The sequence below is a fragment of the Podarcis cretensis genome (assembly GCF_951804945.1).
Source record: "Podarcis cretensis genome assembly, chromosome: 7".
Lineage (NCBI taxonomy): Eukaryota > Metazoa > Chordata > Lepidosauria > Squamata > Lacertidae > Podarcis > Podarcis cretensis.
This window is the reverse complement of record NC_137176.1, coordinates 89,987,146-90,012,680: the sequence shown is the minus strand read 5'-3', so window position 1 is coordinate 90,012,680 and position 25,535 is coordinate 89,987,146. Positions and strand designations below refer to the sequence as shown.

Sequence of the window (25,535 nt, the reverse complement as noted above, 5' to 3'; positions counted from 1 at the left end):
TGTTTGAAACAGGAGCGATGGGCTGCAGCTCACTCTCCAGCAAGCTGGCTCTTGTCGATGGGCACGGACTCTGTTCACCAGCAAGGACACTCATTTGTAACACAATCTAGCAGGACGAGGATAGCAAGAGTCTGATGTGCCATGGAGCGAATCTGGTGTTGGCGCTCCACCAGGACAGCCTCCCTGGTCCTGAATGGGGTAACTGTGCCCCTGAAGGACCAGGTGTGCAGCCTGGGAGTCATTTTGGACTCACAGCTGTTCATGGAGGCGCAGGTCAATTCTGTGTCCAGGGCAGCTGTTTACCTGCTCCATCTGGTATGCAGACTGAGACCCTCCCTGCCCGCAGACTGTCTCGCCAGAGTGGTGCATGCTCTGGTTATCTCCCACTTGGACTACTGAAATGCGCTCTATATGGGGCTACCTTTGAAGGTGACCCGGAAACTACAACTAATCCAGAATGCGGCAGCTAGACTGGGGACTGGGGGCGGCCGCCGGGACCACATAACACCGGTCTTGAAAGACCTACATTGGCTCCCAGTAGGTTTCCTAAGAGCATGGCTCTTTGATATATATCATGCATATATATACACGTCTCTCCTGTATCGGTCTCTGCAGCCACAGAAGGTGCTGTAACACTCTAATGGTTTGACTTGACTCCAAAAGGTGCCCTCTTCCTGACAAGGCAGACAGATGCATTATATGCATAGAAAATATGTGTTTTTGCATATAATTATTTGGGATTCAAAAGAAAAGAAAAGAAAGATGCAAAAATGTATTGGAGCTAGGCAAGGACTCACTGCAAGAGGCAGCCTGAAGTGGGTGGGTGGGGGGGACCTTATTCAGGTCGAATCTCCCAGAATCCATATATAAATCCAACTAAGATGATTTCCTCTTCCATCTCTAGTTTCAAATCCCAGCAGGGAAGCTTGGACTACTGCAATACACTCTATGTGGGGCTACCTTTGAAGGTGACCCAGGAACCACAACTAATCCAGAATACGGCAGCTAGACTGGTGATTGGGAGTGGCCCCCAAGACCATATAACACCGGTCTTGAAAGACCTACATTGGCTCCCAGTATGTTTCCAAGCACAATTCAAAGTGTTGGTGCTGACCTTTAAAGCCTTAAACAGCCTCGGTCCAGTATATCTGAAGGAGTGTCTCCACCCCCATCGTTCTGCCCAGACACTGAGGTCCAGCTCTGAGAGCCTTCTGGTGGTTCCCTCACTGCGAGAAGCCAAGTTACAGGGAACCAGGAAGAGGGCCTTCTCAGTAGTGGCGCCCGCCCTGTGGAATGCCCTCTCTTCAGATGTCAAAGAGAAAAACAACTACCAGACTTTTAGAAGATATCTGAAGGCAGCCCTGTTTAGGGAAGCTTTTAATGTTTAATAGACTATTGCATTTTAATATTTTGTTGGAAGCCACCCAGAGTGGCTGGGGAAACCCAGCCAGATGGGCGGGGTATAAATAATAAATTATTATTATCTTGATAAGAAGCTAGACAACAAATAAAAAGGGAAAATGAGATGAGGGGATGGGCAGATAGACAGGATGGGGAAGGATTGATTAAGTTTGTGCATGGAAATGGATGAATGGAAGGCAGAGATGAACGAAACAATGAGAGGAATAGCTCCACACATTGCATTTTAACATTGCCTAGTGTTTTGTGTCTTTCCATAAATTTATACTGTATGGAGTCAGGAAACAGGTGCAAATCTGTCCTCTCACCCGGGAGATGGGACTGCCTCCATCTCCTCTGCATCAGGTAAGAGCACACCTGTTGGCAAACAAGAATCGGCTACAAGAAAGAGCATGATATAAACAGACAGAAAAAAGAGAAGCCTGGAAAGGAAGGGGAAAAAACAGATCCAAGAAGGAAAATACAGAAATGATCATAGAGGTGCAGACAGCAATTAATTCTCAACCTTAAGAAGAGATCCTGGTTTGGAAGATTGGAATCTATGCAGGGTCGAAGACAGCTGGGGTTGTCCAGGATCTTTAAGGAAATCCCAAGAAGTGTCAAAGGTGTTTTTTAAGGTTTTATTTTACCCCTTCCCCTGGTGATTCAGGGATGCAGGAGGAGAGCAGAGCATTTAAGGGAGGGTTGAAGCAGCACAGCGCATTCTTGAGAGAGTTCTCAGTTGCAACGGATGCAGCCCTGGGTCTATTTAAGCAGGGTGAGGGGTGGGAGGTGGGAAGAGGTTGGAGGCCCATGCAAGTCTGCAGGGCTGGGGCAATCAATTCCCAAAGGATGTGGGTAAGAGCAAGGGAGAAGCGGAGGAGACAGAGGATGCTGGAGGAATAAGCTCACCTATCACCTCTCCCAGAACAGGGAAGGTCTAGAGGAAGAAATCCAATATGAGAGGATCCTGAAAAATCACTAAATGTCCTAATTTAAACATCTAGTTCTTATATGGTTAGGGTCATCAGGAGTGGATTTTCTGGCACGATGATCAGGTCTCATGAGCTGCTTCGGAACTGCCTGCCTATTGATATCTGGCTGGTGCCTTCATTTTATTCTTTTTGATGCCTGCTAAAAACATATTTATTTACACAAGACTATCCAGATGTTTGGAAATTTGATGTGAGTTTTAGCCTGTTTTGAGCCTATTGTTATTTTAACTTTTCAAATGTCTTAAATCAGTGGTTCCCAGTTTGCTGACTAGTGTGGATCCCCTATTCCCCCCCCCCCCCCAAAGTGAAGCCACAGACCCTCTACTTTGGGAAATTTTGATATCTGCATGGTGGTTTTTGTTATGTGAATGGTGCTACACACCCCCTGGGTAGGTTAAAAGCAGATCCGCTTTTTAAAATTATTGTTATTTTTCCTTATCGGTAATTTTATTGTTATCTTTTTTAAAAACCATGTTGAGGGCCCCCCCCCCTTTTACAATCAAGCAGTGTGTAAAATTTATGTAATAAGAAAGAAAGAAAGAAAGAAAGAAAGAAAGAAAGAAAGAAAGAAAGAAAGAAAGAAAGAAATTGGACTCGTCACTGCCTGCTTCAACCCATTTTCTGAAATGTTTTCCACCATTGAACTGCAATTGGGGAAGATGGTAAAAGTACCCACACAATGATTAAACTGCTGTACCCAAATTCACTATGCCCCAATGAAAAGCCAATTCATGTGCATGTTATCATGGGTCAAAAATGGTTGTGGGAACCAGTGTTGGGAGTGCAATGCTTAATATCACTCCAACAGGATAATAATAATAACAATAATGTCATTACAGGAACAACTGTTTAGAAACTGGTGCCGGAGTTTTGGTTTTCCTCTTCCCTCCCTGTTCCTTTTCCCTCTTATATCGTGTTTTTTTTTGTTTGTTTTTTGCTTCTTTTAGATTGTAAAACTGCTGGATAGCAGTTTTGTTTTGAACAATCAAGCCACCCTGGAAGCCTTTTTGACTGAATAGCAGGGAGAAACTAAATAAATAAAGATCTGCCAAATATTAATAATAATAGACCTGCCAAGGGCCGACCTAACTGTGATAAATAAAGGCAGTCATTTTCATTGAAGTATAAAGTGAGTCTATTTTATATATATATATGAGAAGGGGCACAGAGGGGAGGGCCCTGAATCTTCTGCCCCTCTCCCCATGCCCCCTAACCTCCAGGCACCTTTTCCCTTGGAAAGAGCTTGAAAGAACAGGGCATGAAGAGGGTTCAGCTCCTCATCAATGCCAGAGTCACTTCTGCCCTTTGGAAGCCACCCAGAGCCACATGCGTAGAGGCTGGAACCCAGCCCTCGCACGATTGGGGGGATTCCCAGTCACGTCACCTCCTGGCCAGCCAATTGGCTAGCTTAGGGGGTGTGGCCTGCCTTATTTAAACCAGGACGCGGCCAGGGATCTCCCTCTTTGCTGCCTACCAACTGTTCCTGCTTTTCCCACCCTCCCGCCCTATAAGGTTTTCGTTCCTTGACCTTGCTATGGACAGTGCTTGGTCGCTGTTGAGGGGTCTGGTAGGAATTTTTCCACGTGGCAAATTGGCACCAGCCACTTGGTTTTCGCCTAAAGGTAAAGAGGCCCCTGACCATTAGGTCCAGTCGTGACCGACTCTGGGCTTGCGACACTCATCTTGCTTTATTGGCCAAGGGAGCCAGCGTACAGCTTCCGGGTCATGTGGCCAGCGTGACTAAGCCGCTTCTGGTGAACCAGAGCAGTGCACAGAAATGGCGTTTACCTTCCCACTGGAGTGATACCTATTTATCTACTTGCACTTTGATGTGGTTTTGAACTGCTAGGTTGGCAGGAGCAGGGACCAAGCAAATTGTCACAACTTTCTTGGTATTGGCGGTTAGGCATTGGTATTGGTATTGCTCTGTAGATGGAAGAGGGGAGGAAGCACCATCACCTGCCCTGCATATTGAAGGGGAGTCCGATAAAGGATTCTGGGGTGTGTGGTCCTGTCCGAAGCCTAAGGAGGTGAGGGCCTAAGGCATGCCCCCTAGCGGTGACCCCGGGGGAGTCCCTAGTTGATGTGCATCAGCAGGACTCCCCTACTGGTGGTTAACCCTTCCCAGACTTCAAGCGGATGGGCTGGAGTCGGATATAGTCGGTTAGGAACAATGCCTATGCCAATACCGCTCATCACCTGTAACCAATAAAAGTTGTGGCCTTATTTAGCCCATTAACCTTAATAATTGTGTGATGTGTCATAATTTTCACTGGGGGTGGGGGGGTGGAACTGGCCATGCAATTAGACCCTCCCATGCCATCCAGGGTCTAGATGCGAATGGTGCAGTCATGGGATTAAGTCAGCCTGGCCAGTGGCGTAGCGTGGGGGGTGCAGGGGGGGCCAGGCGCACCGGGCGCAACATCTGGGGGTTAGGGTTAGGGGGCGCAAATTACTTGCCTTGCCCCGGGTGCTGACAACCCATGCTACGCCACTGAGCCTGGCTTCCGCCAATGTGTCCAGTTTAGGCCTAGGTCTTTTCTTCCTCTATCCACGCCCCTTCCAAAAGCCATGGAGGTTGCCCTTGACCTCAGCCAAGCCCCAAGCATATAGGAGGGCAGCGGAGGAGAGTTAGCCTCAGGAGATGGGAGGAGGCAGAAGCTCTTGAGGGGCAGGAATGGCCGGGAGCAGCTCAGACGTACAGACCAGACACAACACAACTTTTGACATGAACAGACAGCAAGGATATATATCGTAAGAAAGAAAAGGAAATTAAGGTCAAGCTCAATCCCCAAACCAGGTCACTTGTTGATTTCTCACCTGTGATGTGCTCACCTGATCTACAAGCCATATCCACGTCTTTCTCGAAATCAGTCTGGAAGACAGAGAAAACAGAAGGGGGCGGTGGTCAACAAGGCAGAGGGGAGGGGGTGGTTATGGGGTGGCAGAGGAAAGGGGGGCCTCAAATCCATCATTGCTGGCACATTTCCAGAACTAGCAAGCAAAGAGTCACAACAACAAGATCCTGGCATGAACAAAAGGGGGAGTAATTGAGAGGTAAAGGTGTTCAGGTGCGTTCAGACATGGGCAATATTGTCTTCCTGATTATAATTTGCCATTGTCCACTTCTGCCCCGTTGTCTAATGTTTCTTTCACACTGCAGCACCTCTGGCTTTATGGAACTGTGGCGTTTTGTCAATTCACTCCCACAGTTCGCTCCAGTCTTTGATGGGCGCAGATGATGGTCTGAATGCGTAACCATAACCGGATTTTTCATTTAGATCTGTATCTGAAACCATTCCGAGTTATCAGCCTGGGCAACGGACAATTTCCAACTGAGTTAGGTGGGGAAGGTTTCGTTAAATCAGAAATGGCTCTTTGTTTCTTGAAACACAACGTCAAACAAAAGGCAGATTTCGGTGTGTCTTGTGCAGGGTCAGACTCACACACAAGTCTCCCAACTTTTGGCGATGTGAAACTTCTCCCAGGCCTTTGGCCAATTAAACAATCTGTTTTAAATGGTATGGGTTTCTGTTTGTTACTGTGGTATGTATTGTTGTGTTTTTATATTGTCAACCTCCCTGCGATCCTTGGATGAAGGGTAGTGTATAAATTTTAATAATAATAATAATAATAATAATAATAATAATAATAATAATAATTTTTCCAGGGCTAAGTGAGCTGCAGTTTCTGAAATCACCTAACACAGAAATTAGCACTAAACATGTACTATATTTCATTAATTTTCTGGAAGCGGCCTTTATTTCGCATGGAAGCTCAAATATAATATGGAAATTGAGAGTTAGAGAAATGTTGGGGAAATGGGGAAAGGCTGGGGGAATGCTGCCTTTGGCAGGAATCAACATATTATAGGGATGGAGACAATCATGCCAATCCTTTTTCACGTCCGATCCTGTCTAATTTGCTATCTGCAAATTCTTTGGAAAAATAATCTCTCAAAGGACCTGTTGATGGCATTTTACCATTGTACTGTGGAGAGCGTATTAACTTGTGGTCTCTGTGTGTGGTTTGGGAGCTGCACGGTCAGGGAAAAAACAATGCTGTCCAGGGTTGTAAAGACTGCGGAGAGAATAATTGGGTGCACTCTTCCCACCTTGGATCAAATCTATGCTTCCAGGTGCCATAAGAAAGCGGCAGAGATAGCGCAGGATAGTGCGCACCCCGGAAACGATCTCTTTCAGCTTCTGCCTTCTGGAAGAAGGTACAGGGTTATAAAGACCAGGACTAGCCGCCTGAGAAACAGTTTCTATCTGATACGGAAGGGGGGGGCATGTCTTCTTCACCTTCTTCTTCGCTACAATATATCAATTTATTTCCAATTGTCAATGTCGAAAGGGACTAAAATCTATAAAATTCATAGAAAATCAACGTGCCAGTTTGCTCAATTTCTCTAGGACTCCATCACACCTCCCCCGTCCAGCATAATCCCTCAAGCAAGGTGTTAAGACCCTAATCCTGTCAATCGCTCTGATCAGCCTTTCCTCCAGGCAATGTCAGGTGGCAGACTATGCATATTTGGGACCATTGTTTTCTCATCCCCAGGAAGTGTTTATCTGTGCATATCTCCAGCTCTGCATATTCCCCCCTCCCTCCTCCATATGTTAATCTGTGTAACCCAACCTCCCTTTAATATATTCATGATGTAATCTGTGTAACCAAACCTCTCTTTAATGTATTCATGACGTGTTTTGCACTGTATTCTGGGACATGGAGGGAGTTTCAAAAACTCATGTCACCCCTTTCTCGCTGTTCAATCTCGCCTTGAACCTGTTGCGCAATAAACTTGGATCTTCTGCAGTTTGCTCCTGTCTCCGGCTGAGCTCATTTTCCTCCGCAGGGACCCACGGACTTAGTCCGATGAGCTGGGTGGCAGAGCAGCCTCGCACCCAGATTTTGCCGTAACACTATCCAAATGCGATTTTGGTTTTAAACGCAGTGTAAGGTAGTCTCTGTGGGAGTATATTGTATTTAATTATGGGGTATCAGAGTTTTTAGAGGGCTAACCAGGCTGGGATAGCTGGGATAGCAGGCTTGTTGGTTTTTGAATGTGTGATGTAGATTTTTTTCAGTTTCGTTGTTCTGTCTGGGACAATGACAATAAAGATTATCGTATAAAGATTATTGTATTGTTATGTGTTTGGGAAGGAAACTGGTAGCTGCTTGTGCATATTTTTGCACATATCAGCAGGAGGAGAAAACTGCATGCCGAGACTCTTCTGCAAGTCAGTTGGCGGGTCAGAGACGCATTCAGATATGCATCCTGTCAAATGCAACAGATTGGGAAAGCAGAATCTGAATCCAGACGCACATTCAGTTGAAGCTAGTGATTGGAGAAAGGTCTGAGCAAAATGGAACAATGGTCCGACTCAGCACAAGACAACTTCTTACAAGTATGAATTTTCAAGAGAGCCTTTTGTGGCTGTGCAAGAGCTAACTGGGCAGAAAAGTGGAATATTCTGTGGAAATCAAGAGACACCCCCCCCCAAGTCCTGCTAATTTATGAGACTAGAAAAGCTGATTTTCCCCTCGTTTCATTCCTCTCCTTCGTTAAATAATTTCTTTTATTTTTTAAAAAAGAATCAAGGTGGTGTACAATGAAACTATTGAAGCCACCGAACACAGAACAAATGACTAATGCAGAATCCAATTCATTCTCTAAAAACACTTGGTTGAAATACGTACATTTTCAGCAGATGACATCAGGATTATAGGTGCCTGTCTTATTCCCATAGGAACAGTGTCCCAAGTTACTGTTGCCACTACGCTAAAATCCTAGGTTCGTCTAGAGACTTAAACTAATATGGGATAACTCTGGGACTGTTAGGAGGGTTCCTCCTGATGATCACAAGTGATCTGGCCTGTGTGTACAAGGGATAAGGTGGTCCTTCGTATAATCTCATCCTAGGCCATTTAAAACTTTGGATACTACTAATAATACCTGAAACCTAATTTCCTATTGGACTGACAGCCGGTGCAGGGCTTTCTGCACAGCTGTGGTGTTGTTTTAATCTTTCAAAATATAAAGCAACTGGTACATTTCCATAAATGAAATATATAAAGCATTATTTAATCATCTAACCTATGGGGAAACTTGGTGCAAGCGAATGGGGATGAATGGAAAATAAACAGGCTGTCTGGAGGTGACCTCACAGACATGTGGAGTCAATGCGGGACTCCATGAATTTGAAAGTGGCACCACCCTTGTCACACTAATAATAATAATAATAATAATAATTTTATTATTTGCACTCTGCCCACCTGTGTTGCCCCAGCCCCCCTGGATGGCTTTAGACAAATATAAAAGCATAATAAAACGTCAAACATTAAAAACTTTAAAGCCCTAAACAGCCTCGGTCCAGTATACCTGAAGGAGTGTCTCCACCCCCATTGTTCTGCCCAAACACTTAGGTCCAGCACCAAGGGCCTTCTGGCGGTTCCCTCGCTGCGAGAAGTAAGGTTACAGGGAACCAGACAGAGGGCCTTCTTGGTAGTGGCACCCGCCATGTGGAACGCCCTCCCACCAGATGTCAAGGCAATAAACACCTATTTTACTTTTAAAAGACAACTGAAGACAGCCCTGTTTAGGGAAGTTTTTAATGTCTGGTGCTGTATTGTTTTTAATATTCGGTTGGAAGCTGCCCAGAGTGGCTGGGGAAACCCAGTCAGATGGGCGGGGTATAAATAATAAAGTATTATTATTATTATTATTATTATTATTATTAAACTTTGCCAAACTGTGCTGCCTTCAGATGTCTTCTAGAAGTTGCTATTTAACTCCCTGACATCTGATGGGAGGGCATTCTGCAGCATGGGTGCCACTATCAAGAAAGCCCTCTGCCTGGTTCCCTGTAACTTCACTACAGAAGAGAAAAACTGCATTTTCCTCATTCCTTAACAGAGGAACAAGAGGCACTTTATCCTACCATGAGCTGAGCATGTCCGTTCTGAAACGACCCCCCAGAATCTCCATTTCCTTCTTCCTGGCGGTCCACCACTCGGCATTTCACAGCATCCTGCACCTGGGAAAATGCGTGGCACGAGAGAGAATTGGATCAGAGCGTCATAAGGAGCAAAAGGAAAGGAATAAGGAGCAGTAAGTCATTTCAGCACCAGGACAGAGGCACACCCAGCAGAATCTGCTTAGAGCCACCCGTTTGACCGGCCCATGGACCCCCGCCGCCTGCTCAAGGACCCCAGCCACCCCCTCGGTCAGCTCACTGTTGGAAAAATGCCCGGGAAGGCCACCACCATCCCAAGACACCGAGGCATCTCTCTGGTGGTCACCCTCTGTCTGTAAACCTTCCTCAGTCCAGAGAGACCAGTAATAAGTGACCCCTCCCTCCTGAGAGGAGCACACTCGTCTTCTGGCATCCCATTGCAGAAGGAAGAGACAATCAGTAGCTCTAAACTACTTTATTTACATTGTCTATACATAGAGCTTCCATCAGTGTGTCTGCTCTCTCTGAGCAGCAGTACAGAAGAGCACACTTCACTCAGAAGCGAAAGTAACTTCTACAGTACAGAGACTGAGCAGAGACTTCCTGCCTCACGCTCTCAGACACTCACATGATGTAAACAACCGCTGTGCTGCTCTCTGCGCAGCTGGTGAGATAAAAATCCTAACACTCACATGCGCCGTGCTAAACCAGGGCGGAGCAGAGTGGGGACTGCCTTCCACGATGCCAGTTGGCTTCCCATTGGCTGCAGGAAGCTGCGCACAACTTCTCTGTGCCGGAAGGAGCACCGGAAATAGCGTTTGCACGTGGGTGCGCGCTCACACACACTCCGGCCCACCGCGGCGTCTGCAGGACTGTGAACCGGCCCAAGCCACAAAAACTTTGCTGAACCCTGGCTTAGAGGTTTCATTGCAATTAGGCAGTATAAGCACGTTGTGAAATAAATAAATAAAATTTATAGAATGAGTCCTTACAACAACCTGGGGTTGAGGGCGGAAAGAGAATGGGCCCTCAAAAATTTTTAAGGAATGGTACTAGAATTTATCAATTCATCCATCTTTATTAAGCAACGTCCCCTTTGACTGTGGAGGCAGAACAACGCCATCATGGCTAACAGCCACAGATAGCCTTCTCCTCCACAAATTTGTACAATCCTCTTTTAAAGCCTATCTAGGTTGGTGGCCATCACTGCCTCCATAGTTTAACCATGCACTGTGTGAAGAAGAACTTTCTTCACTACTGTGTAGCTAAAGAATATGGGATGGGAATCAGAGTGGCTTGTAGATTTTATTAAAGCCCCCTATACCCCACCTCCCAAGGGATGCGGGTGGCGCTGTGGGTTAAACCACAGAGCCTAGGGCTTGCTGATCAGAAGGTTGGCGGTTCGAATCTCCATGATGGAGTGAGCTCCCGTTGCTCGGTCCCTGCTCCTGCCAACCTAGCAGTTGACAGATCAAAGGAGACTGGGGCAATGCCTTCTGATCCAGTAATTATACAAAGCAATATATCGTCTTTTCTCAAGCAAGGCAAGATTTGAGTTTGGGCTGAGCCAAATCAGTATACTTGAAGGAGCGTTGCCACGCCCATCATTCAGCGGGGATACTGAGGTCCACCTCCAAGGGCCTGAGAGAAGGTAGGTTACAGGGAACCGGGCAGAGGGCTTTCTCAGTGGTGCCACCCGCTCTGTGGAATGCCCTCCCATCAGATGTCAAGGAGATAAACAACTATCTGCCTTTTAGAAGACATCTGAAGGCAGCCCTGTTTAGGGAAGTTTTTAATGTTTGATGTTTTATGGCATTATTATTATTATTATTATTATTATTATTATTATTATTATTATTCTGTTGGCTGGGAAAACCCAAGCAGATGGGCAGGGTATAAATTATTATTATTATTATTATTATTATTATTATTATTATTATTAATGTTTTTTTATTTACACCCTGCCCTTCCCAGTTCAGAAAACTGGGTTCAGGGCGGCTAACAACAAATTTAAAACACTTAATTAATGCAACAAAAAACAGCATAAAATACCGTATAAAATGTGAATAACAATAAATTCAGAATTCAAAAATCAGTTTGGGGGAAAATCCATCCAATAAACATTAGATGATTACCAGGGCTAGCTGGCTAAATTAGTCCTATTTGGGCTAGTAAGGAGACCAGGGGAGAATTAGCTGTAGGATCCCAGAGCAGGTAATCTTCATAAAAAGGGGAGAGGGAGGGAAGGAAGGGGAATAAAAGATCAGGCTACGTTCAAGTTGAAAGCCAGGTGGAATAGCTCTGTCTTACAGGCCCTGCGGAAGGATTATTATGCCTGCTCAGATGCTCACCTCTCTTCTCAGGATGCAGTGGACCATCACAATGACAAAGCCTTCCAAGGAGTCGAAGACTGCGAAAAGAATTTGGAAGAGGGCTGACCGGCGGTCTGTGATGGCCAGCACCGCTGACATCCAGGTGAGGGCGAGGAGAGGTAGGACCACACAGGAGCTCCACAGCGATGCCCTGCGAGAGGGAAGAGAAGAGACCATCACTGAGCCTTCCTTGCCATTCCAGTTGCGAAGCAGCAGCCCCTCAAGCGAGCGGATCCCCCAAACCTCTGCTTCCCAAAGGGCGACAGAGGAATAATTTCTGGTAGAGGCAGGGTTGTCCCGAACGGTTTCCGAGCTATCAACGGGACATTCTGGTCGACCGAGGAAAGGGGCTGACAGGGTTTCTGACCAAGGAAGGAGCCATATGTAAACATAAAATAACGATGCACACTGAGAAAACAGGTGGGACCATGGTGTAGTGGTTAGAGTGTCAGATTAGGACCTGTGAAATCAGGGTCCTCCTTACTTGGCCATGAAACTCACTGGGTGATCTTGGGCCAGGCACTGCCTCTCTCAGTTCAACCTACCTCACAGGGGTGTCATGGGGCTTAACTGAAGAGGTGGAGAACAATATCCACCACCTTGAGCTGGGTTGTTAAATAAGGAGTGGGAGAACCATGTATACCACCTTGAGCTCCTTGGAGGGAAAGGTGGGCTAGAAAATTTAATAATAATAGTAATAATAATGGTATTAATGCCTACCCTAACTTAACCTACACACTCCACACCTAAGATATATTCTATGGGCTAGGTTTTGAGGAAGAAGAGTGGTTGCGTCTTCATCCTAGAATCCTAGGGGTGTAGCTTGACACACCTTGAACCCCTCATCCTCTGCTTTGCGTTCCATCTTGCCTGTTGAAGAACAAAAAAGCTCTCCACACGTTTCTGATATCCTTGGTTGGTCCCAGTAAAAGTATTAACCAGCTGTTGATTTTGGATCTCTCTCTCGGAGCTTCCAGGAAAACTACCTGTTTGCTCTTGCAATCACTCTCTGGATCCTGTGGAGACTCCTTTAGAGTAGAAAAACTGCTTTAATAAAACCTGATTTGCCTTAGATTAGTTAAATTCTGAATCGAGAGCACCTTAATGAGCTGTTTAACCAAGAGCTAGATTCGATGACTGCTAGTTTCTTTCAATGACGCATAAAGAATCTGTCTGTTGCCCAAGGGGCATTCACACAAAGTAATGCAATTCAAGACTGCCAAAGTGGACCAATCTTGAGCTACAGATTTCAAACAGACAAGAGGACAGTCCAATACAAAACGTTTTGGTCCCTGCAATTCATTTTGGAGAGGTTGCATGAATTGCTAAATGAGTACTCTGTGCCCAAGCTCAAGAAAGGCAGTGTTAGAGTGCTTAGAGTGGTTAGAGTGTCGGACTAGGGCCTGGGAGACCGGAATTCAAATTTCCACTTGGCCATGAAGCTCACTGGGTGACCTTGGACCACTTACTGCCTCTCAGCCTAATCTACCTCACAGGGGTGTCATGGGGCTTAACTGAAAAGGTGGAGAAGCATATCCACTACCTTGAGCTGCTTGTGGAAGAAGGTGGAGGTAAAAAAATAATGCAATGATGAATCCAGGCTTGCCTCATGTGTACTGGGTTTTTAAGATGTGCTATATCTTCCATGCAATCCATTATTTTTAGATCTTTCCACAAACAGGTCTTTATTCACAACGAAGCCCAAAATTTCTTGTGATATTTTTGGAGGTGATTCCCCCTTTTTGAACCAGCCCCAATTTGCAAAAACAACTACATATGAGAGAGAGAGAGAGAGAGAGAGAGAGAGAGAGAGAGGTCTACTTATGTGACAGCACAACATAAGCCTGTTTGCAGAAGATGCGGGGGCAAATATTTCAAGCAGGGTACATGTGGAATAAGGCAACATCAGCTGGGGGAGGGTCATAGCTCAGTGGTAGAGTATCGGCCTTGCAAGCAAAAGGTTCCAGGTTCAATCCCCGCCATCTCCAGGTAGGGTTTGTAGAGACTCTCTATCTGAAATCCTGGAGAGCTTCTGCCAGTCAGTGTAGGCAATGCTGGGTTAGATGGACCAAAATCAGCTTTGTGTGTTCCTGTTGCAGCTGGGTCTTCTCTGAGTATTCATCTATTTCATTTCATGCTATATAATAGACACTTGGGTGGAATCAAGGCCAGTTCATAACTGGTTCTTAGCCTCTTCTTCTAGAAACATATTTCCCCCTTACCTGGTATCAACTTATAATCTTGTCTAAATTTGCATGAACAAATTAAACAACCTATTTCTGTAGCAAATGGTGAGAAGAAGATGCTCACTGAGTATTTTCCCCCTCAATGGTAACCAGAGGCAACTTGGATATTTAGCCTTGGGGAAAGTCTGACTTTAATAATACTCACATGAGCAAAGTGTTCTAAAGGGGGTGTGGGATTCTCTTTGGACTGGCAGAGGGGGATTTGATTAAAAAAAGGAATAGTTTTCAAACTGAGCCATAAATCTGGTAAAAATAAATAAATACAAAACCATTCCCTGCACCCAAAAACTCCACCATCCACCTCCTTTTTCAGGTGTGCTCCCCACCTCTTTCTCAAACATGACATTGGCTAGCAGGACATCCCAACAAAGGCACCCTTTTGCAACTTGGAAGTTAATAAAATGGACTTAGGGACATGCACAGGGTGGGAAGAACAGAACACAGCCCAATCCAAAAAAGTGAACAGCAACAACACATGGAACAGGGGTGGGGAGACAGAGAGAGATCAATGAGACAGTAGCACAGGTAATATTCCATGCAAGGAAGAAGAGAGTCCATTTGTCCATCATTTCTCTAAGAGATCAGTTGTTGGGATTCTGCATTTGCAGTAATTAGGAGCCGTTCAGATTTGCTTATCCCTGAGCCATCCATTGCAAAAGGGAATCTTGAGTCTTGATGAGACTTTTCCACTAGGCGACGTACCAAACCCAGCCTTAGGTCCTCTTCCTCACTTCCTTGAAGCACTTGCAGTTTCTGCCAGTTCTAGCAATGGATAACATTGATGACCCTGACATGGGGGAGGGCTGTAGCTCAGAGGTGGATCAACCCCCAGTGTCTCTAGGTAGGACTGGGAGAGTTCTCAGCCTGAAACCCAGTCAGTGTAGACTGTGTGAACTAGATGGACCAAAGGTCCGATTCTGTACAGGGCAGATTTCTATGTTTCGGTGTTCCTATGAGTCTGTCTACTACAAATTCACATGCTCAGATTTTGTGCAAACGGATAGTCAAAGGTGCCCTTCCAGAATTAAAGCAACAGGTTTTCCCCCGAAAAAACTTCATAATAGGAAGCCAGGAAGGGGATCAGGAGGAATCTCCCCAATCTTTGGGGGTTGTTAATTCTCAGATACCAAGGGTACACATGCAAGAGCTGAAGGTGGTATGGAAATGGGAGATTCCAAAGGAACAGGTAGGCAATGAGCTTATGTGGGACAGAAAGGAAGGAAGGAAGGAAGGAAGGAGAACCTGGTTGAAGAGAGATTGCTAGGAGAGCGATGTGAGGAAATTTTAGGGGATGCTGAAGCCGGGAGCTGCAGGGAGCAGGTCTGAAGGAGAAAGGTGAGTTGAGCAGTATGGAGAAAGATGGGTGCATGAAGAAGAGGTCTCCTGGAGGTAGGGCAAGGATAAGGCAGGGAAGAAGGTCCAGCAAGGAGAAGCTTAGGGTGCTCTATGAAAGAGTCACAGGGAGCAGTGAGAAGAAGAAAGGCAAGTGTTTCATGCGCCAAACAGGAATCAGCAGCAGGATTGGAGAAAGAGATGTGAGAAGAGGAAGGCAAGGTAGAAGCAGAATGTACGTCTCTGGGGTCTTCAAGGGTCTTGGACTGTAATAGGATATCTGTTTCTATCTTTAGGCCATGGCTCCCTTAGAGTGGAAAAAAAGGAAGTCAGCATGAAGGCAGGAGAAGAGGCGAAAGGGTGAAGGAAATGTGGGATGTTTCAGGTTTTTGAACAGCAAGGCTGTTTTACTGGGGGGGGGGGGTTCCCTGCAAAGCTAATTTCTTATGGTTTCTTATTAACCACAATAGGATTCAGAATGCAGCAGTCTGATTGGTCCTAGAACAATAGGATTCAGAATGCAGCAGTCTGATTGGTCCTAGAACAACAGGATCCAGAATGCAGCTGGCTGATTGGTTCACAGGAGCCACCCAATCCAACTCCAGGTGGAAGTGAATCCGCAACCTGATTGGCCTACAGGAGAATCCCAGAATTAGCCAATCATGTGGGGCCCATTGTGTAAATAATGTACATAAAGCAGACATTTTGGGGGAACTTCCATTCCTCACTACTATGAGCTGAATAAAGAGCATGAAATCCACACTCGACTCCGAGTATATTTCAACCAGGTTGCAAAAACCTTGTCATTCCTATAACAGCATATAGGTAGAACACCGTATTGATCAGCTGAGAAGAAGGCCTGGCTGGTGGAGGTCTTGTCTTAATCACAATCGCCTTGTCTTAATCAACAGGGTCTTGGACAAATCTTTACCCCAACCACAGCTGGACGTTTGCTTTTCTTCTACAGAGAGGAGGGATCAAAGATGACTTCCCGCCACCCTTCCTCCAAAATGCTGTATGTCTTTGAGATGAAGGAGGACAGTGTTTGTGAGAGCGAAGCAAAGCAGATTTTGGGTAGGACGGGAGCTCTGTGAGTAGCTAGAAGATGCCAGCAGAACATCTGGGGTAGATTTGGGTGAGGGATATGGAACAGCACAAAAACTGCACTTCAGGCCTCTATTCCAGGCATTCTCCCTCCATCTCAACCTCTTCTTAAGCCCAACACAAGAAAAATGTCTACAGTTACTCCTCATTCTCTTTTCTTTTCTATCCCTTGCCCTGCTCCCTTAATACCTAGCCCAGCCATCTTCAACTTGGCTTTCTCCAGCTGCTTTGAGCTACATAACTCAGGAGTGAGCTTCTATTCTGCTGCTCCAGAGGGTAGGACCTGAACTGATGGAGACCTGAACCAGAAAGGAGATTCCAACTAAACATTAGGAATAACTGTCTGACAGCAAGATCTGTTTGACAGTGGGACAGACTTCCTTGGGAAGTTGTGGACGCTCCTTCCTTGGGGGTTGTTAAGCAGGGGTTGGGTGCCCATCTGACAGGGATTATTTAGCTGCGATTCCTGTATTTCAGGTCAATTCTGTGTCCAGGGCAGTTGTTTACCAACTCCATCTGGTACTCAGGCTGAGACCCTACCTGCCTGCAGACTGTCTCGCCAGAGTGGTGCATGCTCTAGTTATCTCCCGCTTGGACTACAGCCATGCGCTCTACGTGGGGCTACCTTTGAAGGTGACCCGGAAACTACAACTAATCCAGAATGCGTCAGCTAGACTGGTGACTGGGAAAGAAGCTTTTATCTCACTTATACCGAAAACTGAGAAGGAAAAGAATCAGGTTAAAAATTACCGCCCCATATCATTACTTAATGTGGATTACAAAATTTTTGCAGACATTTTGGCAAAAAGATTGAAGAAAGTGTTACTAAAGGAGATTGATAAGGACCAAACTGGCTTTCTCCCGGGGAGACATATGTCAGATAATGTGAGGAACATTATAGATATTTTGGAAATGTTAGAAGTGGACATTAATAGGAAGGTGGTTTTAATTTTTGTGGACGCGGAGAAAGCCTTTGATAACATTTGCTGGAGTTTTATGAAGAAAAATCTCCAAGAAATGGGGGTGGGCCAAGGTTTTGAAAATGGTATAGGTGCAATATATTCTAAACAAAGAGCAAAGCTGATTGTAAATAATGTGGTTACGGAAGAAATATCAATAGAAAAAGGTACACGACAAGGATGCCCAATATCCCCTCTATTGTTTATAACAGTTCTGGAGGTTTTGTTGAATATGATTAGAGGGGACCAGTTGGTTAAAGGAGTTCAGGTTGGAACTAAACATTACAAATTAAGGGTGACCCGGAAACTACAACTAATCCAGAATGCGGCAGCTAGACTGGTGACTGGGAGCGGCCGCCGAGACCACATAACACCGGTCTTGAAAGACCTACACTGGCTCCTAGTAGATTTCCGAGCACAATTCAAAGTGTTGGTGCTGACCTTTAAAGCCCTAAACAGCCTTGGCCCAGTAGACCTGAAGGAGCGTCTCCAACCCCATCATCCAGCCTGGACACAGGGCGGTTCCCTCCCTCTGAGAAGTGAGGTTACAGGGAACCAGGCAGAGGGCCTTCTCGGTAGTGGCACCTGCCCTGTGGAATGCCCTCCCACCAGATTTCAAAGAGAAGAACAACTACCAGACTTTTAGAAGACATCTGAAGGCAGCCCTGTTTAGGGAAGCTTTTAATGTTTAATAGGTTATTGTATTTTAATATTCTGTTGGAAGCTGCCCAGAGTGTCTGGGGAAACCCAGCCAGATGGGTGGGGTATAAATAATAAATTCTTCTTCTTCTTCAGGGGGTTGGAATAGATGATCCTTGGGTCCCTTCCAACTCTGCAATTCTGTGATGGGTTTTGCTGTTCAAACAGCTAGAGGGCTCTAGGTTGGTGAAGGCTGCTCTAGCCCCTTCATTAAAACCTCTATGGCCAGAGGCCATAGAATTGGAAGGGATAATCTCATCCAACCCTCTGTAATGCAGGAATCTCAGCTAAAGCATCCATGACAGATGGTCAACCAACCTCTTCTTAGAAACCTCCAGTGAAGGAGAGTTCCACTGTCAAACAGCTCTAACTGTCATAAAGTTATTCCTGATTAGCTAGTACAGCCATTTTCAGAGGCTTTCAGAGTTGCTCCTCTCTGCCCTGCCATGATTAGCAGAAGTAGATATATGCAAATTCATGCAAACATAGTAATTTGCATTGAATAATGGGGCACAAAATGCATGCCAAATGTGCATCGTGAACCGTGGTAATTATAAGGCTCGCTGACATTGCTAGAATGAATTCCTTAGAGATTTACTATCAAGGGGCTCTTTATGATGGTATATTTTTAACCCTTGCCTTGGTATCCGTGTGCAAAATAAACATGTGACTGTTCTGGATATGACATGGGAAATCATTTGCTATTTGGACAGCGGACCGACCCAGTTTGACACCCCCAAATTTGCTTGCAGATCAGATTGCAACAGCTGGCCACTTCCAGGGCACTTGCCCAGATTTTATTTTGCAGTTTTAGTCCCCCCAAGAGCATGCATAAATACATCTGTTATGTCTAAAATGCATACTAAATGCACATTATTGGTGTGAGGGAGGAGGGGCTGCACTGAAAAGAATCAAAATGCATTGAAGAAATACATATTTATGGGAAGAGTGTGTACAAAATGCATCCAATTTACATGCATTTTTATAATGCCTTCTTTTGGAAAAATCCACACAAAAAAATGGAGCAGTCTTTAGAATGTGGGTAGGCAGAAGGTAGATTAGGATCTACCTGCAGATCTCTGAGTGATCTGCAGGAGACTGTAAATGGTTTTTGATCCCCTATCATCTAACAATAGCAACATCTAAAAAGCTTCACCCCTACACTAAATAGGGCTGGGTAAATCGATCAATTCTGGTTTTTCTCAGTTTCACATTGTTCCAATCTTAAGTTGAGTTACACAACCAATTTGTTTTAAAAACAAAGAAAGGGAAACTCCTGTGGAAAAATTACTAGTATTTTAGGTTGAATTTCTCCTCATACAAACTTTTGTGTCTTTAATTTTGCCCAACATGCATGTTTTGGTTAAGCATTTTCTCCTATCGTAATGCATGTTTCTATGTTATTGTCACAACTGTACACATTTTTATGCATGTGTGCAGTTTTGTGGGGTACACATTCCTTGGCTGGAGAACAGCATAGAAAATTCAGAGAAGTACAGATTTTGGCGGGTAAAAGCATTTTGGCTTGTGTATTGTTTTGGAAACTGCAGTCCACCTTTAATTGAAAAATGAACTAAACTTCTACACCCCCCAACAGAAGGGCAATCAGGATCAACTGATATGCATGGTTATACTTATGCAATTTTAGAAGCCACTTTGCTACAAGTAAGCGGTATATACTACAATTAGTATCAGTGCTTTCCCCCCATAAATAAATGTTTAGGGGTACTCTCATTTTCCTACTCATATTGAAATACTGCCCCCAGTGAGACCAAGCTTAGATTCACAAAATGTTTAGGGGTATGCGTCCCCCTACGTTCCCCCAGAAAAAAAGCACTGATTAGTACTAATAGATATATTGGCCATTTGCAGTACAACAGCAGGACTTTTTGATCCCTAAGAGCCTAATGATAGGAATGTCTGAAAGGTTCCTATCCTGGAACAAATAAACAGAAGAGGATTTTTGTCCTGGGTTGAGCATGTGCTCATAAATTCCCTGCCCTTCTTACATAAAACATTCCTTCCCTCCTGAGACAGTATTTTGCACCTGGTTCTAGCTGGAAAAACTAAAAACAAATAAAGCAGTTCTTACAAGGCAAAAGTCTGCCCATCGCTGCCTTAGACTGTCAACATCATATGCTGAAATGATGCAAGCCAAGATTAATTAACAAGCTTAATTTAGGATACTGGAATGTGAATGGCATGCGGAAGACAGCAGAGGAATTCTATGGGGCAGCCACAGAGAACAATTTTCTGTCAAATAGGACAACGGGAGGAGGAGATGTTTTAAGGCATCCAAGGATCCTTAATCCAAGGATGGATTAAAGGTCCATTTCGACATTACTTCTGCAAGGGCTTTGAAGAAGTGGGCTGACCAGTTGCAGTGGGGAATTGATGGAGTTTCCCTTCTATTTTTTAACTGTCATAAGCCCGGCACCTGCAAATTAATCGGTTCCTACAGAAGATCAACCTTAGTATTGGAGACTCGTTTTCTGCCACCCCTCAATCTGAATTGAAAGTTCACGGCTGCAACATTGCAGCATCATCCACAGGTGGGGAAACTGTGATCACAGAATCATAGCACCGTATGGGTCAGCTATCTCAACCCCAAGTCCTCCAGATGTTGTTGGATTCCAACCCCCTTCAGTCCTGGCCAGCAGGACCGATGCAGTCCAGGTATATCATCCCCATTTCTACAATTAGGCCTAGCACTGCCAATCAGTGACTGTTAGCTCTGACAGCTAAATGGAGCTTCCATTATCAGGGGCAGTAGATCTCTGCAAGCCAGGTGCTAATACAGGAATGGGGAACCGTGGCCCTCTCGATGTTGCTGGACTCCAAATCCCTTCAGCTTCAGCTAGCATGGCCAATTGTCAGGGATGGTGGAAGCTGTAGTGACATTGTGAGGGCCACTGTAAATGAGGTAGGAACATGAATTGAGGAAAGCTCCCAGCTTCACATCTAAGTAGGTAATGAAGCACCAGCAAGGCCTGAAAAGACCTGCAAGGCAAACTTGAGTAGACCTATATTGACATAGCTTCCCAAGTTTGCTGTGCAGGATGAGAGAATTCTGGACACAGAGGTTGATGGGCCATCCAGGAGCCACTGCATGGGAAGACTACTATACTGCAGCCTTTGAGGATGCTTCCCAAACTGCGACTAGTAGAAAATGCAGCTGCCACCTTGGTGTGGGCAGATGGATCAAACACAAGGAACAAGGCTACTTTGGCGTTGGTCCTACGTTTGTGGGTTTCTATCCTGACTGAAATTGATGAAGACCCATCAGTCCAAGTCTTCAACGGGTTCTAAGGAGCTGTTTGTATTCAGACGCTTCCTCTTGGATAATGGGTGCACCTCTTTTTTTTTAAAAAAAAAAGGGGGTTTCTATAGTTTTGGGGAAGGTCCACAGCTCAGTAGTAGAGCATGCAGAAGGTCGCAGGTTCAATACATGTTGGCATTCCCAGGTAGGGCTGGGAGAGACTCTTGACTGAAACCCTGAAGAGCCACTACCAGTCAGTGGGCATGATCCTGAGGTAGATGGACTGATTCAGTATAAAGGAGCTTCCTAGGTTCCTAATATGATCCAAGGAGAGAATAAAGGAGACAGAAGAGCCAGGCGAGGATAAGAAATCAAACCAGGGTGCGGAAAAGAGAAAGAGAGAGCGAGAGCGAGAGCAAGAAGGAGGAGACTCGTAACCAAAAGGGTCGAGGGGGGTAGAAAATAATAATATTTTTTTTTAATAAAAAAAAGGAGAAAGAAAAGAAGTTGAAATTAGAGGAACTAACATGGCGTTACTGGTGGCTGTGGCGGAAACGTCAGCAGAAGATAGTACTCCACACTTGGAACATTTGAGCGTGATGCCGTAAAGAGGCACTGCCATCTGACTGCAATTAAAATTAAAAGACTGAAACGAAACAAAACACTTTGCTCGTGAAAACACAAACAAAACCAAAAAAATAAAAGGAAAAAGGAGGAAGGAAGGACAGGAGGACAGGTGGTGGGTGGGTGGGAATATTTAAACCCATAAGGGGGGGGGGATAAATAAATTAACAGATCAAAAGGAAATCCCGACTGACGACACCCATAGCTTGAGAGAGAGAGAGAGAGAGAAATAAACGAAATAACGGAAAGGGAAGGGTTAAAACTCTCATCTATGTCATTCCAGGTGCGGAAAGCCACAAGCAACAGCCCAAATCCCATCCCACCCGCCCCCCAAAAGGTCAAAGCCACTGGGGTTAGATAGAACTGTGTTGGAAAAGGCTGACCAGCCACAGAGTGGCTGTTAATATCCCACTGCTACGCATAATTTCTGTGATTTTCTGTGAACCGCCCTGAGACCTCTGGGTATAGGGCAGTATAATTATTATTATTATTATTTCTACTGTGCAGCTTGCATAGCTGAGAAAAGTCACTGTTTCTCTTTACCCCGTTCTGCTCCCTTTCTGAAATGTCGGAGATTTCTGAGAAGGCAGCTGCGGCTGTGGTTGGAAGGGCTTTGGGGGTGGTGGTGTATGCCTGGCTTTCTAAGGCTGAGTGTCTTAATGAGAAGGAGGCGAGGGGCTGCGAGTTCTGTGCGGTGCGGTTGCAGCAGCAGAACCAATGCAACGTTTCTGCCGTTCCATCTGCACCGCACTGACTTCTCCGTGGCTCACCCCTTGCACTCTTCCTTTTGGTAAGTTGCAGTGACACCTGACATCCAGAAGAAGAAGAAGAGTTTGGATTTGATATCCCACTTTATCACTACCTGAAGGTGTCTAACAAAGCAGCTAACATTCTCCTTTCCCTTCCTCCCCCACAACAAACACTCTGTGAGGTGAGTGAGGCTGAGAGACTTCAGAGAAGTGTGACTGGCCCAAGGTCACCCAGCAGCTGCAGGTGGAGGAGCGGAGACGCGAACCCGGTTCACCAGATTACGAGTCCACCGCTCTGAACCACTACACCACACTGGATCCAGGTATGCAGCTCATGTCATTGATCCGTATAAAGTAAGCAGCACATAGGCGGCACACAAAACGCTACCAAACCATTCTACGTTCTAAATCTTATATTAATAATCCAAAATCAATACTTACACTTCATATGCTAAGTTCTTTCTTGACTTAAGCATTTATTCATTTACTATAAATGAATGAATTATTAATATAAGATTTAGAACGTAGAATGGTTTGGTAGCATTTTGTGTGCCGCCTATGTGCTGTTTACATTATACTGGTCTGCTACGAGAATTGGCAACATAGGTTCATTTCTTCAGTACATGTCATTGATCCAGCCATAATCAGATATATGTCTTTCTTCCTTCCTTCCTTCCTTCCTTCCTTCCTTCCTTCCTTCCTTCCTTCCTTTCTTCCTTTCCTCCATAAATTGCTATGCATATTTCTATATTTCTGTACAGTGGTACCTCGGGTTACATACGCTTCAGGTTACATACGCTTCAGGTTACAGACTCCGCTAACCCAGAAATAGTGCTTCAGGTTAAGAACTTTGCTTCAGGATGAGAACAGAAATCGTGCTCTGGTGGCAGCGGCAGCAGGAGGCCTCATTAGCTAAAGTGGTGCTTCAGGTTAAGAACAGTTTCAGGTTAAGTACAGACCTCCGGAACGAATTAAGTACTTAACCCAAAGTACCACTGTATTTCTATATCTTGTATCTCTCCTGGAGCTGGGGTGTTTTTTTACATAATTGTTTGCATATATGGAGTCTACCCAGTGAGCCAGTGTGGTGTAGTGGTTAAGAGCGATAGACCCGTAATCTGGGGAACCGGGTTCGCGTCTCCGCTCCTCTGCATGCAGCTGCTGGGTGACCTTGGGCCAGTCACACTTCTCTGAAGTCTCTCAGCCCCACTCACCTCACAGAGTGTTTGTTGTGGGGGAGGAAGGCAAAGGAGAATGTTAGCCGCTTTGAGATTCCTTAAAGGGAGTGAAAGGCGGGATATCAAATCCAAACTCCCCTCCCCCACTCGTGCAGAACGGTTTTTAATCTGTGAAAATTGCTTTGAGATATTTTACAGGAAGTGATTCAGAAATGGAATCAAATAAAGAAATAAAAAGCCCTCTTCTTTTTTTCGGTAGATGCCATTTCTGATATTTATGTTGTATTCGGCTTTAGAAACATGTGTTGGGAAACAGTTTGGAAAGCCTTAAACAAACAAACAGTTTATTTAACTTATTATATTCCTTGCTGTAATGCAAATGTGTTTCAAAGAGCAATTAATGCTACTCTCTTCTTGGGAGAGACTGGAAATAAATGGTTCCTCCACACACCCCTTTATTTTAATTGAAAGGGATATAACTGAACCACTTTTTTTGTGGGTAGAGTAGTTAGCAGCCTTCTCATCTCTTATGTGGGATGGAGAGGGCTTGCTCCTTTTAAAATATATTTTCTGATAATTTAAATCTGGCTTTAATGTTTATTTTATTTTACTGCCTACATCACCTGGAAGCACTGGAGTGCAACAATACGACTGATAAATATGGAATCATATTATCAGTTCAGCCAAATGACTGCTCCATTATGGCTGTACAGAACCTCCATATTCAAACGCAGTCTACGCCACTGAATTATCATTACTGAGGAGCAAACGGCAGCGGACTGTGAGCTTCATGGAATAATTTGAATGTCCACTTTCAAGTTTTCTCATGTCACGTGCATCAAAATCTACTATAACCACCCCCAGCGTTGCCACTTCTCCAACACAGTTCCAAAAACCCCAGGTTGACCTTAGCTGGCTAGATGACCTGAACTGATCCAGCTCTCCCAGGCATTTCCACATTCTCAACAGGTAAAATGTTCTAAACAGGTAACAAGATCAGCAGAACCATTCACCGTGGATAACGTACTTTTTAAAAGAGAACATTTCACATGCAAGCAAAGAAATGAACAGAAAAAAGAAGGGGGGAAGGAAAGGTATGGAAAAGCAAAGGCCCACATTTCCCTCGATGTTTTCATTTTCAGTACACATTTGACACAGTCGATAACCAGCTGGAGGAGGCCTTGATTGGAAGACTCAGTCATGTTTCAACAGGACAATAACTCCCAATCGAGCAATTTTCTGGCTGTGTGGTTTGATACTGCAAAGGAACACACTGCAGCCTCTAGGACTGAATTCTCCACTCATCACACTGGGGCTGCCAGCCTCTCTTTCTCCCTGCTAGATGAACTGTCCACTGCCAATTGCTCTGGGCAGCCCAATCTATCCTGGGGTGATCTGGGGCTGTCTTCACTAGACTTAGGTGAAGGTCAGGTTCCTCCAGATCAGCCCAAGGCAGTCTGGGAACAACTGAATTCCACAGGACTTACTTCTGAGTAGAAATGGGTTTGGATGGCATTGTTTTTTGCACCTTGCAAGACAGCAGAGGTTTAGGAAGAGTTTTCTTTCTTCTAGATGGGCTACCTTTCCAGGTTGATGAACCTCATCTGCCCCTCACTTCCTTCTACAGTACATGCAGAAACTGCCTTCTTGACCTTTAGACC

At 45.0% G+C, this 25,535-nt stretch overlaps 1 protein-coding gene across 5 annotated transcripts in view; it reads right to left on the bottom strand.

Annotated features, from left to right (window-relative positions):
- ADGRB1 (adhesion G protein-coupled receptor B1) overlaps positions 1-25,535 on the bottom strand; it is a 421,483-nt gene that overhangs the window by 18,450 nt on the left and 377,498 nt on the right. For 2 of the 5 annotated variants that reach the window (XM_079984141.1, XM_079984143.1), the window contains exons 25-28: positions 21,851-21,949; positions 11,704-11,875; positions 9,338-9,433; positions 5,214-5,268 (exon numbers count right to left, since the gene is read on the bottom strand). In XM_079984141.1, coding sequence (XP_079840267.1) covers positions 5,214-5,268; positions 9,338-9,433; positions 11,704-11,875; positions 21,851-21,949 — 422 coding nt within the window. The remainder of the gene's footprint in view (positions 1-5,213; positions 5,269-9,337; positions 9,434-11,703; positions 11,876-21,850; positions 21,950-25,535) is intronic. The other 3 variants (XM_079984142.1, XM_079984145.1, XM_079984144.1) reach the window with 3 other exon arrangements.